Source organism: Coloeus monedula (assembly GCF_965178545.1).
Source record: "Coloeus monedula genome assembly, chromosome: 3".
NCBI lineage: Eukaryota > Metazoa > Chordata > Aves > Passeriformes > Corvidae > Coloeus > Coloeus monedula.
The window spans coordinates 106,686,854-106,713,577 of NC_138783.1; the positions used below are offsets into that span (position 1 = coordinate 106,686,854).

The 26,724-nt window shown below is 38.2% G+C and overlaps 1 protein-coding gene across 3 annotated transcripts in view; it reads left to right on the forward strand.

Moving 5' to 3' along the window:
* Window positions 1-26,724, forward strand: part of POLA1 (DNA polymerase alpha 1, catalytic subunit) — a 186,557-nt gene that overhangs the window by 23,257 nt on the left and 136,576 nt on the right. For all 3 annotated transcript variants that reach the window (XM_082278622.1, XM_082278624.1, XM_082278623.1), the window contains exons 17-26: window positions 100-161; window positions 902-991; window positions 2,484-2,600; window positions 3,471-3,646; window positions 4,067-4,196; window positions 4,532-4,651; window positions 5,733-5,829; window positions 6,335-6,459; window positions 8,202-8,351; window positions 8,580-8,702. In XM_082278622.1, coding sequence (XP_082134748.1) covers window positions 100-161; window positions 902-991; window positions 2,484-2,600; window positions 3,471-3,646; window positions 4,067-4,196; window positions 4,532-4,651; window positions 5,733-5,829; window positions 6,335-6,459; window positions 8,202-8,351; window positions 8,580-8,702 — 1,190 coding nt within the window. The remainder of the gene's footprint in view (window positions 1-99; window positions 162-901; window positions 992-2,483; window positions 2,601-3,470; window positions 3,647-4,066; window positions 4,197-4,531; window positions 4,652-5,732; window positions 5,830-6,334; window positions 6,460-8,201; window positions 8,352-8,579; window positions 8,703-26,724) is intronic.

Here is a 26,724-nt window from a genome sequence, read left to right on the forward strand (position 1 = left end):
AATTAGAGGTCAGTTTTCTCAACTCACTTTGTTGTGAATGGGTGTTTATGGGGAGGATACAATTAACTTGTATGTAAGTACAAATACCACTTTTTGCAGCTGTTTCCAAACCGAGCGATTGCATTTTTCCTTATGACTTCAAAGAAGCCGTTAAAAAGAAGGTAATTTCATGTTGTTACCCTTCTGATGGCAGTACCTTATAGAATATGAACTTCATGGTGCTTTTAGTAAGTTCTGAAGAGAAATAGTCAAAGGAATGGCGTGATTATTTAATTAGTTTTCCACTCTGCAAACTTAAATCCAGGTATTTATTCTGTGTTGCTTGTAAAAAAGTGGTGTGCTCTCTGTGATTCAGTACTGCTGCTAATTGTGCTCGTAAAATAGAAGCAGTGTTAGGAGAGTTGGAAAGGTTTTGCAAAGAGGCTAAAATTGTGATTAATTTTCATTATGCCTTACTATGTACTCTTAGTAAACTGGGAGAATTTGTTTCTTCTTTTCATGAAGAGTAAAGTCTGTCAAAATTTAGAAGACATCCTTTCTAAAGGGTGGTGGGAGAGCTGACAGAATAATAAAATAACCTATTTTTGTTTTTCCTGTATTTCTGTGTGATCTTAAAGTCTGTGTGTGAAAGATGCATATGGAGCATTTTCCTGGTGTGCTTGATTCTTAGGAGGCTCTTAAAATATCACTAGACACGTACATTCAAAAGCAGAATGGAAAAAAGCCTCTGAGGAAAGCTTTCCATGTCTATGGGAGTGAGGAAAAAAATCCTTGAATTACAGAAGGAAAAGCGGAACTCTGTGGTGCTTTGTTATTGTCTTGTAACTAGTAGGGGAGAGGAGATGCTTCCATTTTGAACTTATTGGGTCATTGAAATCAGGTGCTCTCTTGCTCCTTTTAGAATGCTAAAATAGAAATTGCTGCAACAGAGAGAACACTGCTGGGATTTTTCCTTGCAAAGGTTCACAAAATTGACCCAGACGTTGTTGTGGTGAGTAGTTCTGAGACTTTGAGAGTTAAATTAAAGCATATTGTCGGTCAGCTTTGTTCTTTTTCTTTTGTCCCCTTATAGGCTTTTTAATGCTTGTCTTAGACTGCCTTATGAATTGAGTTTGCTTATGAGACAGCAGGTATATTTTGATACAAAGATGACATGGAATTTTCCCTGACAGCATTTTAGCTATTATTTCCCATAATAGCTAAAATAGGCAGTATTTTCACAATACCTGAAACAAGTTTTTTTTCTTTACTCAGAAAGACAAAACACAACAAAAAAACTCCAATGATTTTCTAGAAAAATGGGAACTCTTGGCATACTTAAGATTCTGTTGCAGTTCAGATGCTCATATAATTTGTGCTTCTTCTGTAAATCAAAATAACAATCTATACAAATCCATGAGATCTGAGCAAAGTTTTGCAATAAGCATTCTTATGTTTTGTACTGTTTTAGCAGCTGAGGGTTTATTATAATTACTCATTTTCTTTTTTTTGGTTATGTTTAATTAATGACAGTTCTGACTTTCATGTAATAAAGTTTTGAAGACAATTTGAAGTTGGTTGTAAGTCTGAGGTTGGTTACATACAACTTGTTATTCTTCTGTAGGTAAATGCAAATAATTAAGTGATGGTAATATGATGAAATGAACAGTCAATGCCTGATGTTTTCAGCTCACTGCAGCTGGTATTCAGTATTTGCCCCATGACCTAAGCTTCCTGGTGGCTTTGGCAAGGACAGAAGAAACACTGCAGCCAGTGGTTTACAATTGAAGATGCCAATAGCAGGGATGTGAGAGCTCCTATCCTGAAAACACCTGGTTTAATTAGTGCTGTTGAAATGCTGCTGCCCATTTTAGGAAGCTGCTTCTATAGCGCAGTCTTGTGCTGTGCAGAGGTACCTGCTGGAGTGGACCTGCAGTTCTATGGCTGGCTCATGTTCCTCAGGGTAGCATTTTGCTCTTGGATGAGGGTACAGACCAGTGTCATCAATGGACTGTTTAAAATATTGCTAGAGTGCTTTGATATGTAAATATTGCTTGCAAGGTGTTCCTATTCAGATTTAACAGCTCTTCCTGTTGTAGTATCAAAGCAAAAATAACTTACAGCATTTTGATGTCACTATTGCGACTTTCACAGATGGAGGGAAAAGGAATTACTCTTAAGTTTTTATGCTCTATGAAGAATGTTGTGGATTTTTCAGAAAGCTTTAAATCCTAATCTCTGGTATCAAAGCATGAAGCTGTATTGTGTGTGCTATGAGTCAGTTATAGAGCTGATTTTGGTATTCTAGTGAACAGCATTGTTAATGTTAAGACTAATGAGTACTGTTGATGAATGTTCTCTTAGAAAATGCTTTCTACAAGAGAGATAATGCCATCAATTAGTTGAAAAAAATCACAAAGGGCAAAGGAATACTGAGTGTGTGAAAGTAAGTCTTTGAATTTGCATTTGTTGTAACCTTTTTTTGTTATTTTTTCTGCTTCAAGGGTCATAATATTTATGGATTTGATCTGGAAGTGCTGCTTCAAAGAATTAATTTGTGCAAAGTCCCTCACTGGTCCAAGATAGGTCGACTGAGGAGGTCTAATATGCCAAAGCTTGGGGTAATAAGATTGCTTAAGTCTTTTAAGCCCCTTTATGTTGCATGTGATTAAAAATGAATTAGTTTTTCTGAGGAATTGTAAATGTGACACTGATGTATTTTGACTGTTGGTCATGCTGAATTTTGTGGTTCCCAGATCAGAAATGATGAGTGTTTATATGACTTTTATTACAGTAATAGGATAAACTGATTTTCAAGTTAGGCTAATTTAGTTTACTTATCTCAGCTAGATGATAGTAATGACAGATTAATTGCAATAGTCTTTACTGTAACAGTCTTTGTCTGCTGTAGCTGTAAAATTAGAAAAAGCAATTTGGATTGATGGGTGAATCATCCCATAAAGAGCTGCTAAGCTAATAATTCTGTAGTTCTTGTTACCTGTTTTTTCAGAGGACATTGTGTGAAACTTGGAGCATTGAAGTGCTGAACATGGCGGTGTTCTTGCTCGTTCCTGTACTTCCTAGAGGCCGAGATGGGTATTTCGGTGTGGTTCTGTGACTTTTTTATCCTGCTTTTATTACAAAAAGTATCCTTAGAGGAAAGACAAAATCCACACCTAGGTTCTTGTTGGGGCTAGTGTAATGACTGAAGAAAAAAAAAAAGCATGATAGTTTAAGAGTTAAGATGTAACTAGTAGTGAGAGTTAACTATCTATTTCTTAATATCCACATGCAGTGAAAGATACCATGGGTTCCTTTAGGGATAATTATAAGTTCTGGAGTATTAGTGGTATTTAATAGAGTATTCGAGTACTTAGTGACCAACTGACTTGACTGAGTCATATAAACACATATTGTGGATAGATGCTTTTTGTTAATATTGTTCTGTTTCATTTTATTGGGGTTTTCTCTCCTTGTGTAATATGATGCAGGGTCGAGGAGGGTTTGCTGAAAGGAATGCTGCCTGCGGTCGGATGATCTGTGATGTAGAAATTTCTGCTAAAGAACTAATTCGTTGCAAAAGTTACCATTTGTCTGAACTGGTCCATCAGATTTTGAAAACAGAGAGGGTAACAATTCTACCAGAGGAAATTCGAAATCTGTACAGGTGTGTTGCTGATTGGGGGTTTTAATCCTTTTCTGGAAAGCAGAGGAGCTGGTTCCCTGGCATAAAGTTTTACATTTGCTTACTTGATTTGTCATGGGGATGCTGACTTAGCATATTGGGATTTGAAAAGTTAAATGCTGTCTTAACATTATGAATTATAGACATTATAAAACAATGTTTCAAGATACTTGTGGTGGCTACTGGTGGCTTATTATGTGTGAAGCAAATTGATTTGTGGGAGCATTGGTGTAGACACACTAACAGGAGATGCAAGTTTTCTGAGTATGATAGCTTGCTGTGAAATTCAGCAGTGGTGTGCTACAGATACCACGTGTTCCGTACAGCACATAGGTGTAAACTGTTACAGAATACAAGGGAGATTGATTTTACTTTGCTAGGCCATACCCCTTCTTTCCCCAGTGATTCTCCTCGCTTACTGTTCATGCTGGAAAACACCTGGACAGATGCCAAGTTCATTCTGCAGATCATGTGTGAGCTGAATGTCCTGCCATTGGCTCTTCAGATAACAAACATCTCTGGGAATGTCATGGTACATATTTATTACTTTCCATCCCCTTCCACTGCCCCCCCAAAACAGTTCTATGTTTTCTGTGTTTGATTTGCCAGGTTTAATTTCTAAATATTAATTTAGAATGCACAATGCTGTAAATTTTTGGTGTGACAAGTGGGAGAGTTCAGTGTTCTAATCAAGTAATAATGTAAAACTTCCTTAAAAATACCACATTTGAGTTTTGTGCACGGTGATGATCCAGAGTAATAGTAATGCTAGGTGAGCTGAAATGGTTGGAGGACATTGCTTAGTCTTTTTTGCTGTCAAGTGTTTTCTGTGCTTTGTTTTGAATTCTGTTTTCGCCCCCTCTTCAGTCAAGGACAATGATGGGCGGACGATCTGAACGTAATGAGTTCCTGCTGCTTCATGCCTTTCATGAGAAGGACTACATAGTGCCAGACAAACAAGTTTTCAAAAAGCCTCCACAGAAGCTGGTGGGTCCAGTTTTTCTCTTTCTAAAGGATTTTTATTAAAAAAAGGAAAAAACATTCTTCCATCTCTTGCATGTTACTATTCTGTGGGAGCACAAAGAACCCCAAACATAACTTAGATATAACTTAATGGTACAGCATATGCTTAATTAAAACATTTTCTTGGTGTGGAATTGTTAATGAGTGGGGAGGGTGTAACAACTTTTCCATTGCATCACAGATCTATAAAAACTCAGTTGTTCTGTTAGTCTAAAATTAAAATAAGCTTAGTACTTGTCTGTGTAGGGAAATGGTAAAGAAGATTGTCAGTGTTGTTTAATATCTGCACTTAGTTATTTGGATGAACAGTATTTCAAGTATAATTAGTTATATGGGTGAAATATCCAAAGGTATTAAAAAAAATTCCTTTATGTAATACCAGTGTGAATAATATTTATAGAAATATCCAGATGTTTGTTAGTGAACAAATTAAAATTTGGGAAGGTATTTGTATTTCACTGTAGTTTACTTTTTAGTTTTAAGTAAGTTCAACAGCAAACTTGAAAGCAACACGTTCTGTTGATTGTATTGTTGCATCAAAGTAGTGCTGGAATTCTAAATGATTCGGAATAGAATTGAACAATTGGGACAAGAATTCCTATTACAACATAAGAAATACCAGAATATTCTTTAGGTCAGTAATAATGTTTTTGTTTTATTCAAGCCCGGCCATTCTGTTTCCAAAGCCAACATTTTAATTGGGCAATCATACCACTTCTGGGTTATGAGTTGTTTTTTTTTCATGGTGTGGACTTTTACAGCTAGCTGGAAAAGGCATTCTAGTGCTGTGTTGAATGATGGCAATACTTTAAGGGCTTTGTAATCTCTTGTTAGCAGTTTTTTCCTATCAGGATTGGTTTGAAGGCTGTTTTGACATGTAGAGCGCTTTAGTAAGGATCATGATGAAAACACCATGTTTTGCATATATTTTAAAAGGAATTCTGCACTGGCTCCCAAATTTGTATTTTACTTGCCAAAAATAACTCCTCTAACATTACAGAAATCTTAGAGACTAGATAATGACTATTTTAAATGCCAAATATAGGTGGATGAAGATGAAGATTTTGAAGATCAGAATAAATCAAAGATAGGGAAAAAGAAAGCAGCATATGCTGGGGGCTTAGTCTTGGATCCCAAAGTCGGTAAGATGTGGCAGTTTTCTTTCTTCTATCAAGTTAGAGACAGGTAGGTTGTATTAATGCAGAGAGATTGCAGTGGGTAATCTGTGTTTGTGGGAGTTTGGTGTTGTGGCTGTGACGGGAATGTTGTTGCATACAATAAAATTCCCAACACTGATTGTGGAATTGCTTCTTTTTAGGAATTAGGACTGCATATCTATGTATGATTTTGCTAATGGACACGTAAGTTTTCTTTCAGTTTCTCCTCTATGTGGGGAAAACTGTACAAGTGTCCTATAGTAACACAGAAGCTATCTGTTCAACTCTGGTGAGTTAATGGGGTTGGATCGTTCCACTTCTGACAGCTTTCTTTAAAGGGCAGTGGTGCATCTCAGCAGCTGCTTGAAGGGATTTGGATTATGGAAATGTGGTACAGTGTATTATTGTCACTTAAATATTAATTGTGGAGTTGTATGAAGTCCTTTGGGAGACATGAGTAATTATGACTTTTGTTTTAACTCTGTTTTAGGTTTTTATGACAAGTTTATTTTGCTTCTCGACTTCAACAGCTTGTACCCATCGATTATTCAGGAGTTCAACATCTGCTTTACCACAGTGCAGCGACTGTCATCAGAAGCACAGAAAAGGGCAGAGGTTTGTGTGCTTTAACTTGTGATTTAAATTACACTGTCTTAACTTCAGAGTGTTTTCTGTGAATCAGCTCCTTAAGAATCTATTCTTTTCCACTGTTTTTTTTTGTTCCCTTTCATACATAAGAAATGATTCTTGTTTAAAGACGTAGCATATTAAGCTTTGGGTTGGGACTTTTTTGAATATTTTGTTTCTGTCACCGTTCTTTCTGTAATACTCTCACAGAATCTTGCTAAGTTCTCTCCCATCTAATCTTGGTGTCCTTGTGGAACAAGATTGTTACTGAGGCTTTGTGACCCTTTCCAGCCACACATCCTCCCTTAGCAATTTCCGAGCTCCTTTACTAGTTTCATCCTAACTTGATAGAGGCTTCCTTAGATTAAGGTGCTATAGAATTCATGCAAATATACCTGAAGGAGGTAGGCAAAAGTCTCATGCTTTCTACAGGAAAGAATACGATTATGAGCCCAAGCATTACTAGGCATCAGGAAAACTATGTGTGTGTCTTGGGAGGGTGATGTTGTGACTGTGTCAGCTGTGGGACCAGCTTCACAAAAATTCATGCTATTCAAACTATATTAAACACAGCTGAAAAACCTCCTGAAGGTATGGTTCCATGTACTGCTTTATAAGCAGCTGTGTTGGCTCTGGCTTACCCATGGGTGGAGATTCTCATTTTCTCAGATGTGCTGAAACAATTGTTGGTGGAGCTGTGTTGTAAACTGAAGCTTTGAGCTGGTCAGGTCTAAAGGTTAAACCAGAGGCTTTTATTTTTAACTGGTATCAGCTCACAGGTTGGAATTAGTTAGTCCTGTAACAAATGAAGTATCAACACAATAGCAGAAATGAGGAGACAGGTATGTGGAGTTCTGTCAGTAAGTTCCTCCAAACTGTCTTTGGATTTTCCCTGCTTTCTGAAGTGTGCTTCAACCTGAAGCAGCTCATTTTGATTTCTCTCACTGTATGATGTTTAATGAGCCTTTGGTGTAATTTCTTGTTACAGTTCTCCCCAGACTGCTTTACTAAACTTGCCAATCTCAGTGTCTGTATTGCCCTTCCTTTGTACATTTCTGTCGCTTTCATTGTGCTTGAAATGTCTTCCCATTTTTGCTGATCAACCATTTCTTCAGTCACGCTAAGAAAAATGTGTCCTTTCTGCTATGTTGTTTTGCTATAATCAAGAGTTGCTTGGGGTGGAGTTTTTTTTCTATTGCTGTGGTCTGTTTCACTTTTGTCAGTTGCATCATTCAAAGTATCAGTTCTACAGAGCACATGCTCCTTTTGACAGATCTGAACACCAAAAGTACTTATGTGATGATAAAAAAGGGGTGGATTTTTCATCATGGAAAGAATTGCTGTGTGTGTACTTTTATTTATATTTTTGTATCTATCTATATATACCTAAGAGTGAGAGTGTGTGTGTTATTTATCTGGATTTATATATGTGTGTATGTACATAAATATATAACACACACTAATAGAAAATAAAAAACTTCCTGTTGCTAGTCCATACCTTCTTTGTGTTGCTCCTACAGCGAAACAGACTTAGCCCCTGTCCCCAGCTGGAGCAAAGTAATACAGTTAAACACTGCAAAAAACACCTCATGCTTGTTCTAAACTGTGCTTTGGGTGCTCTGCAGGAATTGGCAGTGGTTTTGTGTCTTTTCCCCCCAAGCTTTTCACTTAATTCATTAAAATCTAATCTTCAAGCAATAAAATGATAAGCAGCAGTGATCATTTGACAGGTCGAAGAAGAGGAAGAAATTCCAGAGCTTCCAGACCCATCTCTGGAAATGGGAATTTTGCCTAAAGAAATCAGGAAACTGGTGGAGAGAAGACGCCAAGTTAAGCAGTTAATGAAACAGCCAGATTTAAATCCTGACCTCTATTTACAGGTGTGTTTTATAGAACTCCGTTGATTTTTCCTCCCACTCCCCTTAAGTGCCCTGATCAGCCTTGTAGAATAGGGATGATTAGTAGTGGCAGTGATTGTAATGTGCTTTATTTGTAGCCCATCACTGCTGCAGACTGTATAAAAAAGCTGTGAATGTAATTGTGAGCATTAAGTTCTGTTCTCTGATGGCTGTGGTTGGATCATTTTTGCTGGTTGTGTTTCTTTTCAGTATGATATCAGACAGAAAGCTTTGAAACTCACTGCTAACAGCATGTATGGCTGCTTGGGATTTTCCTACAGCAGATTCTACGCCAAGCCTTTGGCTGCTTTGGTGACGCATAAGGGGAGAGAGGTAAGTTATTAAACAGGTTATACACACATGTAAAAAGGCTGAATTTAAGCCACCTGTTTTTCTTCATTGAACAGAAGAATGGTTTTGTTTTTGAAGCTGCTTTTGGTTTCAGAACTCTTTAGTTTGTCTTTCTTGTACTGTCAAACTATTTGGTTTCAATGGGCCAGATTGTGGTGACAAAAAAAAAAAAATCAAGGCTGCTTTCACATTTTCCATGAATTTCCAGTTCTGCTTGATAGTTTAGTCTTTGATTTGGTGGTATGCTTCAGCTTTGGATGAGCTTGCTTTTAGCCAGACTGTCCTGTGGCCTGATATGATGAGTTTCTGAAACCCCGAAGTCTGTGATAGGGTTAATTAACCATGGAGGCAATGAATTATGTATCAGGGCTTGTTTTCTGAAACTGTTTGTTCCTTAAAATGAAGTTTCTCATTAGCCTCAGATTTTAGGAGTTGCATTTGACTTTGTAGGCAAAACTACTCTTGCTATTGATTAGGATGGTAGCTCAATACAGACCACATTGATTTTGTCCCTGTGGGAAAAATAATCTTTATTAATCCGAAACATACCACTGATATAAATTGCCTTAAAACATGATGTTCCATATTAGTTCCTTATAGAAGAGAATACCAAGCAGGAGTCTGCAAAGGTGCCAAGAACAGTTGTGTCAGGATGGCTGGTCAGCCTTTTAGTTGATGAGGGAGATGGATGAGGTCATGTCCCTGTTGACAGGCACATCCTTCCCGTGATGTGAAGGCACACCTACTTTACAGTCCCCAACTCAGTTGCTTGGGGGTGTTTTATTTCTGGTGACATATCTTTGTTTTTAATAATCTTCCTATCTAAACAGTTCTCTAGAGAGAACCCCACATTTGCTGTCTTCCCAGTTTATGTAACCAGTTATGTTTAACCTTACACGTCTGTTTAACTCAGAATTAATTTCCCAGTTTGGTAACTGCAAATGTGCCATGCAGCCACGTGAATTCAAAAGTTAATGTTTCCTTTAATAAGGTATCGTGTTCGTTGTTGTGAGATTCTGATATATTTGTCTATGAGGTTGGCATGCAAAGCAGCTGAGTATCATAGCTTTATATTTTCTAGTGGTATTTTAAAAGTAATGAATTCTACTTGTTTCTTAGTTTTTTTAAAATGATCTCCATATGTCATATGGACCACCTGCCACAAGCCTGGTATTCTATGGATACTTAAGCTTTTGGCCTCTGTTAAGATGGGGAAATACCTTTCATTTGCACACAGAGTTTATTCTCATTTGTCTGTAACGTATCAGTTATAACAGCTTGAAATTCTGGTATTTCTGCATTATGTTCCAGTGTGATGGTGAAATGAGGAGATCCTAAATAGGTGCTACAGAATGTGCTGGGGAGTAATTAGAGATGGTTTCTCTTACATAGTTGATCTTTGGTTGTAAGGGATTTCTTACCTCTTAAATTCTGGTGGTGCTAGACCTGTGCTGGCTTCTGCCAAGCCTTTGCACACATTTGAGTTCTTGCCACAGAAGATGACATGAGGACACCTTAGTTTTCTGGGGGTCGTTTTGTTTTGTTTTGTTTTCTAAGTTGAAATATCTAATCTGGAAAAACATTACTTTCAATTTTTATATTAGTCTTTCTATTCATAGGTTTCCTCTTACCACTCTAATATAAAAGAAGTAAATGTTAAGTATCCGGAGGTTTGGATTCTCTATGGGAAAAGGTTAATTAAAAAGTAACTATTATGGAAAATTTATGGTCTAAATTTAAACGGCCTTTTCTGATGATCTGCAATTAATACTTTTTTTTTTTACTGTTGTCAAGGGCACCTGAGTAAATGCAGGTAGGCTTGTAGAAGTCTAAGTGGGAAAAATACTGTGTGGGATGAAAACTGAACTTAATATTTGCACTAACACAATTACAGTTCAATTGTAAGTCTTAGCAGAATAATTGAAAGTGGGAAATACGTATTTCATGTCGAAGTTGTTAAAGCTCATACTAGCATGAAGTTTTAAGGTAGCTGAGAATGAGTTTTGATGAGTCCTGTAAATTGATGCTTTTCAACTGTGTGAGTGACAACCTTTCCACTGAAGTTGTGGGAAGATTCAAGAGCTTGATGCCAAGTGCTGAGTGCCACCTCTCCTGACTCTTAACTTCTCTTTGTGGTTTGGAGATGCTGGTGCACTAAGTAGTGGAGCTGCCATGGGATTCCTTACAGTGACTAAAAAATACTTGTAATTGCATATTGCCATTTTAAAAACTTGTGTGTGACTATGTTAGTGAACTTGTGAACTGTATTAGTAGAACTTGACATGTTCATTTTGATGGCAGAAGTATTAGGCCATTCATAAAAAGCCAGATCACAGAAGTAGATGATCTTTAAGGTCCCTTCCAACCCAAACCATTCTATAATTCTGTGGCAGTGTAATCCATGAAAGCTCTGTTCTCTTCAGTCAGCCTTAGCGAGATACGGGCCAGTGCTTGATCTTTATTTTCCTTGAGACAGGGAGTAGAAATGTAGCAAAGCCTTACATCCCTGGCCGTGGGCAGGCTGGATCCAGCAGAGTTTAGCGTGTGTGTCGACGATTGCAGGGGCCGCGTTTGAGGGGACGGTGTGGTAATGGCGGGCAGTTTTCGCTAGATGGCGATAGAGACCTTGAGATCCTTAATCAAGACTCGTTTTTGTCAGTGTTTAAACGTTGATTATCGGGATTTTCGAACGGGTTTTCCTTGTTTTTCATTTGCGGGTAATGTTTAACAGGGGCATATCAGTGTGAATTTGTCAGAGTTTAGTGTATGGTGTGTCACAGGTAGACTGCTAAGTTCGGGTGTGTTTCGGAAGAAAAAAAGGCAAAAATTTGGGGTGGAAGTGAATTAAAACTATAGCTCAGATCTAGTTGACCATTTTGTCAAATGTAAATATTTTTCTGTTTTGACTGTAAGAAATGCATCAGTTCAGCAAAAAAAAAATTCTTTCTACATCTGCAATCCTAATGTTGTATTGATCAATGTTTTAGAGGGATTCCTGGATTTTCTTCTCCACCCCTCATGTTACTAAGTGTTTGCCTGGACATTACTCTTGTTGTAACTATAGCAGTTGCTTGCATGGAAAAGTAATAGGAAAATATTTAATATATTTTTAGCTGTCCTTTAATGTAATTTAACAACTGGAAACAAGATGAGTCGGAGCTGTACAACCAGCCAGCTCTGCACCAGCAGGCAGTGTCAGGTCATGCCGTTTTAGTCTCTCTAAAGGACAAGCCTTTTGATGAAGTGTCAGTTGTCTGGTTTCCTAAATGCAGGATGCTGTTTGCTGCAGGATTCTCCTACAGGACAGCAAAGTTGTTGAGAGAATTTAACGGTAGACAGCTTGCTTGCTAATGGCTTTCACTCAATGCTGAGGCCTTTTCCAGGTACTTGATTTTTTTCTGTGTTGTTTTTTGCTGTTGCATATTTTTGCCCAAGCAAACTTGCCTTTGAAAGGAAAACAACTCGTCTGCTGTTTTCAGCAGTGCTGCCAGGTAGACCTAGTGTTCAATTATGCAAAATAAAAGGGGGAAAGAGGCAATTGGGTTAATTCCAACTTTCTCATTCAGATCCTTTAGATACATTCTCAATTAATAATTAGTTTAAGGCCCTGGCAGTCAAAAGGAAAGAATAAAAGCATGTTATTGCTGCAGTCTGGGAGAAGAATGGATGAGGGAGGAGAAAAATGAAGTGGAGAAAGATGAGCTCATTTAAAAAAAATTAAGGGTAGGTAAGCAGGTTAATGGCCGTCTACTGTAATTATGATCTGTAAAGAAATCCAGGCACTTCTTTTTGTTTTTATATATTTTTTAAAGTCTCGTTCATCCAGGGAAAATGATCATCAACTGCTTTCTCTTAATTGCACCTAAAGCATTGGTTATACAGTCTGCAAGAGTTGTCACGTGAATGGGGCAATTGACAGACAGACTCCTGGTTTCTTCCATGTTGTACTATAGGAGAAAGGGGATTGCTAAAAGAGGGAAAGGAGCCTCCTAATGTCTCGTTATAAGCATGCCATCTATATTTAAACTGGGGGTGTAACATCAGTATAACAGTTTTGGAAGACATGGAACTTCATGGCAAAAGGGCTAGGCAAGGAGTTTCTAGCTGCTTTTAAATATAAAAATGGCAAACCAAAATCTTGGGAGAAATAGTGCTAAATTGCTGCATTGTCCTTAAATGGGAACCAGTGGGGTTAAATCATTTGCCACTGCTGTTAAATTTATCATTATGTGTGCAATTGTGAGCCTGTGAAAAAGCTATGTATGTTACTCTGCATGCTGATATCCAAAACAAGTTGGAGTAGACGAGTAGAGGCTGCATATAATCTGGAAATGTGAACTGACTACCAAGTAGTAGAAGAAGTATGGAGCATCGTAACATTTGTTGAAATATTATTGGTAGTCAAGTGCAGGAGATGACATCTGGTCTAATACAGACTTTTGCATCTCCAAGGAGAGGAAATGAAACATTTCAATTAAGAAGAATGGCCAGAATATTTTGGGTGAGGAGGAAATTAGTGAGAAGGGGAAAAAAAAAAATTATTTTGGATGGCATGTTGGTATTTTTTTTTTCCTCCTCTGGACAGAAAGGTTTTATTTAATGTTTAGGAAGATTGATCAGATTCAGACTGATTGTACAGCAAGTCAGATGAATAGAGAAATCTTTTCTTTTTTTTTTTTTTACTGCTTATTTTATGACTGTGCTATTACAAGAGGTGTGTTGCCTCTCACTTCCTGACTGCTGATTTCTGTGGATGGGTTATAGCAATTGCATGGCCCCATGGTGAGTTGGATCAGGCTGGTGATCTGAGTTGAAAACTAACTCCAGAGGAAAACCAAATTGATTTCAGTTGGATCAATGGCTCAGTGAGTCACTGCGTGCTCTGAGCACTGGTGGAAAAGGAGGAGGTTGGGAAGTGGGGGCAGGCCCAGTGTGAGATGTAAGGGGTCAGGCATGACCAGCCATTTTCTGGCTCATACTTGACTGTGAAACTGTGGCGTTACTGTTAATAGGATGACATGTGGAGGTTTCTTTGGTTGTTGTTGTCTTTCTTCTGTACTTTTGATTTTTTCTTAAGGTTTCCTATCTTGTATTTTTTTTCTCTCCTGCCAAAAACCAGATTTTTGCTTGCATCATATCTTAACCTGGCTGACTAGGTAACAGCAAGATATTCCTCACCCAGAATTGTGGTAAAACTGAGAACCAGAGTACTGGGAAGAGCAAGGTCTCTGGAACATTCTCTGTATCTGAAATGTAACAGTGTGTCCCCTTTTAGAAGCTGTATGTGCTGGTAGAGAGCTGATACCTCAAGATTAGGAGAGGTAGAAATGTCTCTCCACATCCAGTGGTAACAGGAAAGACTCTCAGGTGTTGAATAAAGTATTGGGGAATGCACTTGAATTATGCACTGCAGATGAAGTCTGCCATGCTTCAGCTTCAGAATTACTAAAGAAATTCTTTAAACCTATCTAGAATATTGCAGGGATTAACAGAGATCCTTCATGGTTCTCTCATAGAGATGCCTTATAAAAGGGAGACACAGTAGCACAGGTGCTTCACCATGAAGGTTGAGAGCTTTAGCACCATCACTCCACCATTTGTAAACTGCCTTGGTTCTGTTTTCAAACACATTTGTTTTCCAAAATCCACTGTTAAGGTTAGATTACAAATGCTAACTGATGCTTTAATGTTTTTCTCCAGTCTGTATATTTGTTAGCACTACATGTCTTTGCAGTACACATTTTCTTGGTTCATTAGTAGCTTATCAAAAAATACTTGGGGTTTTGAGACTTCTGCAGAAGCTGTTCTTTAGGATCTTATTGCCTCACTCATTTGCATCATGCATTCATCTTAAATTGGATGTTGGCTTGTTCTAGAAACCCTGGGTTTGGATATCTAGATGGTAATAAAGTTTTTGAAATAAAAGATACTTCAAATAGGAGTTAAAAATAATTTTCATTTTCAAGCACTATTCCTAAGAGGATAGAAAAACAGTCTAACTGAAGTGTCTGTCTCCCACGAGACTTAAATAAATATTCATACTGTCCTTCAAAGATATGACACCTTGATCTCATCATCAAAAATTTTCATATATTTCCTGGGAATCTTGCCCACTGTGCAAAAGCTGACTTTTTCACCACAAATTCTATTAGAAGCTTTTGACTCCATCCACAATGAGATGATCTGTTCTTTTCTCTCTTGGATAAATACTCATTTGAGCCTACTAGGTCTGTTGTTTTCAGGTAGTGGTTTCAGGATGGTGATGATCCTACTTTGATATATAGGGAGAGGCTGAAAGCTGGGTTTCCTTTACTCTGGAAAAAATTGTTTGAGGATGGAATTAATTGTGATCCTCAACAACCTAATGGAGGCTGTCTAGAAGAAGCCAGACTCTTCCCAGAGATGCCAGGTCTAGCCCTGTCTGGGGCCAGAGGCTGGGTTAAACGATGTCCAGAGATCCCTTCGAACCAAAGCTGGTTTTTGACCATCGGTTGAGAAGTTCCTTTAATTCTCACTGAGACTTATCACCATGGTCAGCAAGATCCAACAGATTAAACTTGTCATTTGAAGGGAAGAAAACTGGAAGAATGAGGATATGTCAGCAGTGGTACTTGTTCTTACCAGGCTGTTTTGGTTTCAGGGCTAAAAAAATAATGTTTGAGTACTTTGAATGCAGGTTTTGCTGTGTAGATCAGGTCGTGTGGTCTCTTGCATGTTATGTCCTTTCACTGGGCCTGTGCCAAGATTCATTGGCTTAATTTAGAAGATAAGCATGAACAGCTTATGCTATTTTCAGCACCGAAATATACTTATGAGACAGATGAAAGAGTTTGTTAAGACCTTTATTTATCTGTGAAAGATGGACTGTCTCTGCAGGTGCAGTACCTTGTAAGGATATAGGAGATCTTGGTGGGCAGCATCAAGAATTCTGGTTGTAACAAAGGACTCTTGAGAAGTAGGTGTAGTTTAACAAGCTGGGGCATACCTGATCTCTTAACATAACCAAGGAAGGCTGTAAATTATGCATACAGCCTAAGGTAATTTGTTCTGACTCCTTTTGCAGTAGAAAGAAGGCAGTGTCAAAGCTGGATGAGCTAAATCCCCCAAATTTTAGAGCTTGAGCAGTGATTGAGACACACTAGCATTATGCTTGCTCTGTTGGCTTTCCTTCCAGCAGTTATAGATGATGTAATGCAGGAGATGTTGCTGGTGTCTGTGTTGTCTTTAGCTTCAGACTGTTCCCTTTATCAAATATGGGTAAGGGTTCAGGGAGTTGGATTAAATTATGTATGTTGATTTTTATGGTTTACAGTTTGATACTCGTGTTTGCTTATTTGAACCACTAGGAGTAGATGCTCCATAAAATCCTATTTCAACACCTGGATTAGTTAAAAAAATTTAAAAATAAAATACTCATTTCCCCTTACCTTTCATGTTAATCTTTCTATGTTTTCATACTTTCTAACTGGCAGCCTTTAGAAAGAGCAAGAAACAGTTTTTTAGGTTGTTGGGAGTGGGAAGTGGTTCCCACTTGTGTCACTGAAATGACTTGCTTATCAAGCAGTGTTCATCAAAAACGTGGAATGATGGGACCTTTGGAATCATTTGAACCTTACTGCAGGGTTTAGTACCTGGCAGTCATTTCTCTGTGAGCTTGTGCTAGTCTTGGTAGTTACATGAGACTGGAGAAGCTTTTAAAATTTGGACACTGGTGATTGATACGCCTTTGGTTAAAAAAAAAAAGCAAAAAGCGTTAATGCTTTCTTTCAAATTAGTTGCCTTGTTCATGAAACAGAGCAGAAATTGGCATGTTTAAGCTATTGGAAGTTACCAGAAAAGTAGGACAGTGTAATAATCTGCTTTGATGAAGTTCAGGGTCATATTTCCTGAAATGACTGGGTAAGCACAGAGGAGACCTCGAGGTACAAACACTTTTGTTTTTGTTTTTGTTTTTTTTTTTAAATCCAAGGAAAGTGAATCTGCAGAACAGTTGCTGGGGAGAAGGGTAGCCATGCTAAAGTGAGGGCTCTACACTTGGGCGCTTTGCCCTTTGGTTTGGTTCTCTGACTTGTTCTGTGTGCATTGTCATTTTATTAGGCAATACCACAGTTTGCACACTAATAATTTCTTTTCCTGTTTTCTCTGACTTCAGTGCAAAAAATGTTTTCGTTGTCAACTTGAGTTTTCTTCCTTGATGCTTTTAATTTGTTCTGGGATATTAAACTGTCACAAGCTTTGTGCAGTAATTTGGAATTAGCAGGTGGAAGACTGACATAAAACCATAGGAATGTCTTAGTCCTGTGCTCGAGTCTATTGCAGCCTTCTGGTTGGTTTTATTCTGGTTGGAAATTTACTTGTTGAATCTATAACTTCCTTGGTTGTACCCTTTGCTTTTTGAACAAATGAGATTTAAGTCAATGACAGCTGATGTTTTGGTTTACGTGTGACTACCTTAATTTCTCCCCTTTCCTCCCCATCTCCCTCAGAACTCCCTATCATCTTTGGACTTAGGTAAATACCATTTTTGTCTTTGCTCAGAAATCTTTTGGTCTCTTTAAATTGTAGTTGCACCTTTGCCTTGATGTTTTAATATGTATTGTACCTGGGTTTTTTTGGTTCAATGCATAGCTTCATATTTTTCAACTTAGAGGTAGAAATAGTTCATCCTGGGGATAAAGGAAAATCAATGAGAAGCCCGTACTTAGCCTGAGAACCCCTGCAGAAAGCTTTGATTAGAGAAAAGCTTTAGATCTGACTCTTGCACACAATTGTCCGTGAAGTGGCCAGTCATTTTTGTATGTACAACTGTGTACCACAGATGGTAGGGATGGAAAAAGGTCTGTTACATCATGTAGTTTGTCTTCCAAAGTATGTATATGGTTACTTCAGCAGAGACACTACTCTTGATTTGTGTTGTTGTTGAAGGCTGTTGTCCTTCAAGAAGTCACTTCTAATTTTAATTTTGCTGTGTTTTGATCTGACTGCTTTTTGTGATCACTAATTTTTAGTAGATTGGAAGATGAGCCTGCCTTCGGTAGGAATGTGTTAATTGACAGGTGTTCTGAAGTTCTACATTCTTGGCAGTGGTCCAGGATGACAGAGCAGTAATGACTTAGAAACTGCTATTCCTTCCTGGTGAAAGGATTGGAGGAAATCTGTGGAGTTATTAGCTATTACTCTCTCCTAACAGATTGTGAGAAGATCATTATGGCATCTAATTAGTTGAGATTACCTCCTTTATGCAGAATGTTTGGGTTTTTAAAAATTCCTTTACATGCTGTCTTATGACTTGCACTATTTTACTTTTTTTTCCTCTTCTCTTCAGTGTTCTGGATGGTTACTCTGAGGATTTGAGTAAGGGATCGTGTTCCTATCCCTGTGTGGTGTAATTAGCACAGCTATTTAAATGTTATCTGGAACCCCTTTATCTGATCTGTCAGTTGCTGCTTAGTTCAGTGGAAATGCTTTTATGTAAATCATAGAGCAATGCTTCTGACTTGTAACAAGATTGGGCTGAATTTAGGGAACTGAAACACTTCATCCTGGAATAAAAATGTCTTGCTGAATCAAGAGTAGATTATGAAAGCTCCCACTTTTAAAAAGTGTATTATGCTAAGATATGTATATGTATAAATTGAATTAGCCGTGGTACTCCTACAGTGAGAAACTTCCCACTGATTCTAAAAAAATTAAGGAAAAGCTGACACACATGAAATTTTCCTCCCAATTTGCATGCTAGCTCTTCAGCTGGTCTTAGAGTGTGGCATTTGTCGAGGCGGACATAACACCACACACTTGTCGTAATCCAAAGTCAAGAGAGAGATTTTCTATTTTCTCTACTGCTGTTCTTATACTTCTTCACAATTGCTGTGGCCTATTGAGATTGGCTGCTTAACAAACAATGACAAGGCTGTCTAACAAGCAATGACCATTCAGGCAGTAAAACAATCAGCTGTACAAGCAAAGATGTAGTTGCTACATATTATCCACAAGTTCTTCCTTGTACACACTTAATGTCCCATAGCAAGAACACCTTCTCCTTGTGTCCAGAACATCTTCTCTCATTGATTATCTTCTTGGTCTTCTCTGTGGGTTTCACTGAAGCTGCAAAATTTCCACTGCAAAATTCTCACAGGTAAATTCTGACCGATTTTAGGTCAGGCTCTGTGAGGCCCCCAGACCAGCTGTCAGCCTCATCAGGTGCCCCCTTTTGTTTTTGTATTACAAAGGCAAAGTTTATTGACTTTTGCAGGGCCCTTTGCAAAGACGACAATAAACATGGCACAATGAGCAGGATGCAAAAAATAACCAATAGGATCAGGCATCCAGTTTTCAGTAGATTTTTGATCTATCCCACAATTTGCCAGTTGCCAAACAAACTAGTAAGCCAATCAGATTCTGATTCTTCATGCAATTTTGACACGCTTGTTTGTAATTCATTGCATTCTAGCTCTTCACCTGGTCTTAAAGTATTTGGAATTAATGCCTGATGGGTTGCAGGGCAGATGCTTTCCTTTTACTTCCAAGTAAATTCTTAATGAAAGCAGTTCCTTCTATGGCCCAGAGATAGTTGCATTTTATAGGGATCTAGTGGCATTTATAATGATTTCGATTGCTCTTAGGCTTCTGTGGAAGGTAGCCACATAATTTTTTTTTAAAATTCCATTCAAATAAAAATAACCTTCTCTCCCACCCTTGTTCAGTGTGCTGGCCTTTTGCCATCCCATATTTTGGTGGTAGATCTTGAACTTAAAATAATTATGAAAGTTTCTCATCTTTCATATATGAGCAGCTCATGTAGTTTTGGGTTTTCTTCAGAAGGGTGGGCTTCTGACATGGTGACCAAGGAAATATTAATTAACTGTGGCTTTTGTTTGTCTGTTTCAGCTTTCAGCCTGGAGTGTAAGCTTGTGTCACTTTGCTCTATTCTAAATACTGTGTTAAATTACAGCAATTTTTTTAAAGAAACTGATTTTTTTTTGCCAGGGATTCCTGAGCCATTTAGTAAGAGTTGGAGGGATCCTATTCCTTCTCTGAAAATCAGTGCCAATTTTGGACTGTGCAGCTGTCCCAATTTCCTTTTTATTAATTTTCACTCTAGGAATAACTTTTTGTTGTCTGATGTTTATTCTATTAGCATATTTAAAGTCAGCTTTTTCCTTCCCCACATAGATCTTGCTTTACTTTTCTCCCCCCCCCCCTTTTTTTCTTAAAATGGAAAAAGAAATAGATCTTCCAGAGGAGATCTGATGGTAAAGCTGTATGAAGTGTCATTTATAGGACTATTCCAGAAATGATCCTTCTGTTATTCCATACAGTACTGCATAGCTTTTGGCTCAGCTGGTCTGCATAATAGGGGATAGCCTCCCTGCTAAGCCAAGCAACTCCTCTTTGCTTTGAAGAGTATGTCAGGCATGTGTGGTAGTAGATTATCACAATTATCAAGTATCAGTACTGACTTAGTATTTGTCCCTGGCCTTTTCCATCTTAACTTAAGGAAAGTCTGTTCTGTGACTGTCTGTCAGCCCCTCTCTCTGAGAGGAACTGTGGTTAGTAGTTTATTAATAGTTTGTGTTGTACACAGACCATCACAGGCTTGCTGTATAGCTCTTGAGCATAAAGGGGTGTTTTGCAGTTTTATATAAACAAGATGTTCCTTTCATCATTTAATCTCTTTGGACAGACAGTGTTGGTAGGAGGCATTGTTAATGGATTTGCTATGGCTCAAAAAGTTTTTCTTGACTTTAAAAAAACCCCAACCAACTTCTTGCATACTTTGCATAACACAGAGTTGTTGGGTTTTGTCTTTAATTTTTGGTAGTTGTGTCATAGCCAGTAGCTGTTTTAGGACTACAGTTATCCACCATAAAGAGAGCAGTTATACTTGTTCCCTGGAAGGAAGTCTTGGTGCTCTCTGAGGTTCTGAGCTGTTACAATGAGTTTTGGGAGAGATGGAGTTTGGGAAAACCTGAGCCAATATGCATACACATAATGAAAAAAATCCTTGATATGTTTTGCCTTTAACTGCTTTTGAAATGAAATGGGCATAGGTCCTTAAGTATGAAGTTGGCTGTCCTTAGTGTTTGGAAAAGAAAAAGTAGCATGAACTGCAAATAGATTTGCTTATATGGCAAGTAGTTGGTTTTGTTATTTTATTTGTTTTCCTCTTTCATGTTTTCTGTGTTTGCTTCCCAAACCAGTACTTGAATGTGCTTCTTGGTGTGTACTTGCTTAGAGGTGGGGGTGGAACAAAGGGAGAAGTGGAATTGTTGATAGGATAGTTCAAAAGGAGATTAATTGTCCGAAAATGCTAGCAGCTTCTCTGATAACTGCAGTATCTTAAAGTCAAAATGTGAAAATGAAAACATGAAAATTACTTTTACCTCAGTGCTTAGTTCAGTCAGTGTGTCAAGAAGTTAAATGTCAAGAGTAAAATAAAATGATCTAGAGAAGATAGCTGTGGGTCTTCAAGTCACAAAAATAACCTGGAAGCACTGGATGCTCAGAACTGTTAAAGAGAAATACTGCATCATGCTAAAGGACAAGCAACTTTGAGACTCCATTCAGTCCAAAAGTGTGCAAGAAGTCCAAAAAGATTGGATAATTAGTCCTCTTTTGTACATACAATTAAAATAGCAAACATTTATTGAACTCTTTAAGCCAAACTTGGGAGTCAATGTCAGGATTTAAGCAAATTTTTGTTCACTGGGAGCTGAGAATCAAGCTTCTAGTGGGGAAAAGGGCTTCAGCTGCTTTGCTGAGCTGCACCTGATGCTGGACTTTCTGGGAAAGAAATGTAGATGGATTACACATGAAGTCTGCACATTAGGGTGAGAATCACTGCCTAACTAGGTTTGGGTTTTGATTTTGTGTTTGGGGTGTTTTTTCCTTCATTCTTTTTCCTACAGAAGAGAGCAGCTGGGTAAGATCTGTGGGAGCTGTGCTTCCAACTCTGCTCCTTTTTTGCTGATGCCTAGTGTTGAACTCTTCCTGGAGGATGAAATGTCTCTTGGCACATTTGTTGCCATCTGCTGTTTGTCTCTGTTGATAAGGCTTAGTTAGCACTTTTCCTAGGAAAGCTCATGACATAGTTTCAAAAACTGTTCCATTTACCTGTTGCTGTGGGACTAGGCACATGTTTCCCAGCTGGTACATATCATTACAGTTTCAGATGACTAACATGAAAAATGATAATTGAAGCTACAAGCCTATTACGTAGTAAGCTTTAATTAGTTAAACTGCTTCGTATTTGTTTACTGTTGGTGCTAATGCTCTTGAAATTAATTGGCACTAAAGGGGGTTCAAAGTTTATATGCAATCATTGCTGTTATAATGTGCTATATTACTAGGTAACTTGGCTTATTAGGTGATTTTGTTCTCAATTATTGCTGCAAGTCAACAAGGACAGAGTAATTATCTCACAAACAATAGACTTGCTCCCAAGACAGATGCGACCAGACTCTTCCCGTGGAGTTCTGCAGTGTTCTAGGAAATAGGCAAGGGAAGGAGATTACATATGTCACCCAGCAGCAGATGGGGAAGATATTTAGAAAGGGGGATAGCACACTTTCAGATCTTCTGTTATGCTAATAAAGTTTTTTGTGTGAGAACAGAGCAATGTCAGTCTATCAATGACATCAAGCCCTGGCATGTGCAGGCCATCAAAGCAAACACAAGATGCCTCTGTATGCATAGCTGGACAGTGTAAGCCAGTTGCTACTGAAGTGAAGGTCATCTCTCATTTTCCTAGAATAGACTGAATACTTAGCATACACATTGATTAAACTTTTCTTTTTTTGAACACAAGTTGTGATTTTGTTAAAATGGAAAATTTAGAGTAATGGGAATTTCTAGACCCCATAGGACTTTCACCTCTAAGTTGTTAATGCACTGTGTGCCACTGCTGTAGTTAACACGGCTTATATCAGCCTACGAGCGTCTCATAGAAGAAATAATAAATTGAGTGGATTAATATTACCTAGTAAGTATAACACATTATTAATTAATAGCTAGCACGTATTTAAGATGGTAGAGTTTATATCAGAAATTAATTACAAATGCAGATTACTTTTGTCATACATGAAACCCCTTTCTCACACTTTCCTGAGTGGAAAAAGGAAAAAGTACAGTGGTGAAACTGGAATAGTATGACTGAGCAGTGCCAATGTGCACCTCTTGTTGGTTACTCTGAAAAATGCCTTCAGGAGAAGGTTCATCTGAATTTTCGGATTGTAAGTGTCTTGATCTGAGTTCTGATACTATTCTAATTCCCTTTTTACAGCCAGCATGTAAATCTTTCTTTAGGACCATCTTTCAGCAACTGCACACAGCAGGTCAGGTATTTATTCCATCCCAGGAAACTGCTGTTTCCAGGAATAAAAAAGGGTAACCACTACATCTTAATTTTCTCTGCCACTTACTTAGAGATTGAGAAATTTTGCAGTTTCAGGAGCGTATTTGTGAACAGACATGCCTCATGTGAATTTTAAAGATGTCACTGTGTTTCAAGTGATAAAGGTGGATAACTCTGTTGAATGGTAGGCTGCTTAGTACTGTTTTACTGGAAATATCTGTGGAATTTTACAGTGGATGATTCTTTGTAGCTGCAGTGATTTTGCCCTCTTTGAGTCAGTTTACAAGTCAGAATCTTGAGTATGTGGAGACATTATAAAGACTTTAAATGCTGGCACACATACATTGGGTCACGTTTGTAGGAATAGTCCTGGAGACAGGAGTTCATTTCGGGTATTTTAAGCTAAGGTGTTGAACCTACTTTTTAGGGATCTCTTTTGTTGTTGTTTTATTCTTTAGTATTTAAAAATACGGCATTTAATTCTTTCTTTTAGGAGACTGTAGTTCCCCATAATCAAAAAGACAAAGAGTGCAGAAAAAACAATCCTTGTGACTTTCACAAAACTATTGCTCTTCAGGCAAGGGGTTACAAGTGTGGAAGTACAAAGCACTGCAGCTTCATTTATGTGCAACCAGTGAAGATACAGAGAAACCTAAGTGGCTGTTGCGTTTGTTTCACTTTTTTCTGTAAGGAAGGAAAAATAAGAATACCTTGTTGAATCATTGCAATATAGATGTGATGATTTTAAAGGTATCTGTCAAATGTGCCTATTTGATAACGTGGAGGGCTCCTCAGCAGTGGATTCATTTTGATATTTTAGCCTTGAAACCAAGTTTCAGTGTTTGAATCTACTAAAATTGTTGGTGTCATGTGTCTAATAACCCATCTGCTTGAATAATGATAAAGCCTCCTACTTAGTCTGTCTACCTCAAGGGAATAATCGAGCAGCCACCGTGACAATACTGCTCTGAGCCAACAAAATACATTTTTCCCCAGGAGTTCCCTTTGAAGCATGAATTATTTTTAAGGCAGTAGTGAGAAGTGCCCTGAAATGAGGCTCAATGAGGAACAAGTATCTATCTCAAATTGTCTGTCATGGCCAGGGAAGTTATAAAAACCAAACCCAAAACCCACGATAACCCAACTTCACCTTATCTAAAAACTAGCGAGATATCCATTCTTATGAGTAGGATTATATGATGTATGATTTAGGGGCTGGATTTCTTATTAGACCATTCTGCCATGCAGCAGTCTGCAGGCTGCTTCAGTTTTGCTCCATAAAGTCTTGAAGCTGTTGTGTTGTTTGGGCTTCCTGCTGTGACAGAGACCATTGCCAGTCAGAGGAGCCAAGAACCAAAATTGTGTAGATGTCTGATATCCCAAACGTGTGTGAAAAGATTTGGAATCCCTAATGCATATCTTCCTCCTCTTTCCTCCTCACTGTGGTACAAACCTCTTGTATTATCAGTTTCTTGTGTTTGTTGGTACAGATTCAGTCACAGTTGGCAGCATAAAGGAGCCATGATTCAGTTGTTCTTAACTTCGTGGCAAAGGAGTGGCACAGAGGTGGTGGTGGATTTCACATCATTTGTGTTAAATCAGTGTCCTATGCCTTGCTTCTAGAAATTATGCTGCCACTCAATCTGAAGTTACAAGCTTGAAGTAATGGTTATTTAGTAAAATTTTATGGTCCACGTGGGATGGAGGAAGGTCAATAAGGAGTCACTGCAGTCTTCTGCCACACTGAAATATGGTAATTTATGTGACATATTTTGGATAAAATTTTAATGAATTGGATGCCTTTCATAAAGGTAATTCTATGCAGCTGTAACAAGTTGTGTGGTTGGCAAGAGAGGAACTGTGTATTACTCATTTGGCATAGCATAAAAATATTTGTACTTAAAAATTAGTATTCAATAATAAACTTAGACCTTTCATTATTTTCATGGTTTAATGGAGGGGAGTTTTTTTGTTTATGTACTAAATGTTTATAAAAGATTTCCTGTAATTCCTACCCATGTGTGCATGATCTGGGTATCTTGAGTTTGCTTTGCTATAGTGTACATCTGTGTAAAGCATTTTGCAAGGAAAAAGTGATGTTTCCTTGTCTTAGTTAAATCTTGAAATGTTTACTGTTTATTGTATGGTTATAACTCTGATCATCAGTTTGTCTCTTTCCTCAGATCATACTTGTGCTTAGGAGGGAGCAAATTACCTTTCCTATAATTTACCTCTGAATATGCTAATAAATTTTGTGTGCTTTTATGTTTTCTGGTTTCTGGATAGTACCTTGTGCCATGAACTATTTTTGGGATTAAATAAAATTTTCAAACAGAAAAATTCCTAATGTAGTAAACAGAAGTACCTTTATATTAGTAATTCCTCCAGCTTTTAGTGTTTTAATGCCTACTGCAAGTTTCCGGCTTTTAAGGCTCTTGAGTGAAATAGGAGGTTGGGACCAGAAGGGACATTAGACTGCAGCCTGTTTAAATGAGCTTGTACAAGCTGGGGAACACTTCTGGAGCATACATTGGAGACTTGAGAGCTTTTGCTATTGGAATGGTCCAAGGTTTTTTGGATAGCAGATCTGCCCTGGTGAAGAAGGTGAATTGCAGGAAGGGGATGCTGTGACACTGGTGTCTGAATGCTGTGCCATGACTGAAGACTGTGTTGTCCCAATGCAGCTACTCTGGATATAGTGGGTGGTCAGCGATATTTCCTGGTGTGCAGCAAAGCATTGTTCATACCAGTGCCTGAGCCCATAAGAAGGTCTCAAGTAGGTAGAAACCAAGAGTGGCCTGGGTGGATTATACCAGGCCTGAATGCCTGAGCATGGCTCAGAAAAAAAGAAAACAAAGGGCTCTCATACCCCAAGTGTCACATAGTTAGTATTTAGAAAATAAGTTGTTCTAATTGTTTTTGTTTTCCTCTTTCCGCTTCCCTCCTTTTCTTTTACCTTAACATACCAAGAATTAACTCTTGAAATGATGCATTGACTCATATGTGTAAGCGTATTACTATAGGGTAATTTAGTCATGCCCCTGTAGTATATGGTATTCTGGATGCTGCTGACACTTGGGGTTGGGCCTAAATGATCTTCAAGGTCCTTTCCAACCCAAGTCATTCTATGGCTCTTTAGGGTGGGATTTTTCTGTGGTGGAGGAAAGATCTTTGCAGCAGGTTTAAAAGCTTACATGCTTTTACATGTATAACAACACCAGAGGTGTGTTGTACAACTGGATTTTGTCTCTTGCTGTCTTGCCTTCCTTATAAATTCTGGTTTTTAATGTGTCTCTCTCTTCTTCCTTTCTCCCCAAAATGTCTCCCCTACCAAAACATCCATGTTTTGTTTCTTGTCACTTCTCAAATTTGCCATAACCACTGCCCTCATTTTTTAGGCTTTCCATTTGAGTATCATGTTGGTTACAGATAAAGGTGGGAGCCTGGAGTTACATTACCAAAGCTGTTGAGTAAAAGTCAACTCTCCCACCTGTTTGACCTATAATGAGGTGTTTGGGGTGTGGGGTAGGTGAGAAGGGGATGCAGGAGAGGAGAACAGGCTGCTGCTAAACACCAGGATGATGCAGGTGCCAGCCAGCAGCGTCCACCTGACTGTTCCAAATTGTGTTCTGAGAGTACAAAAAGCAGGAT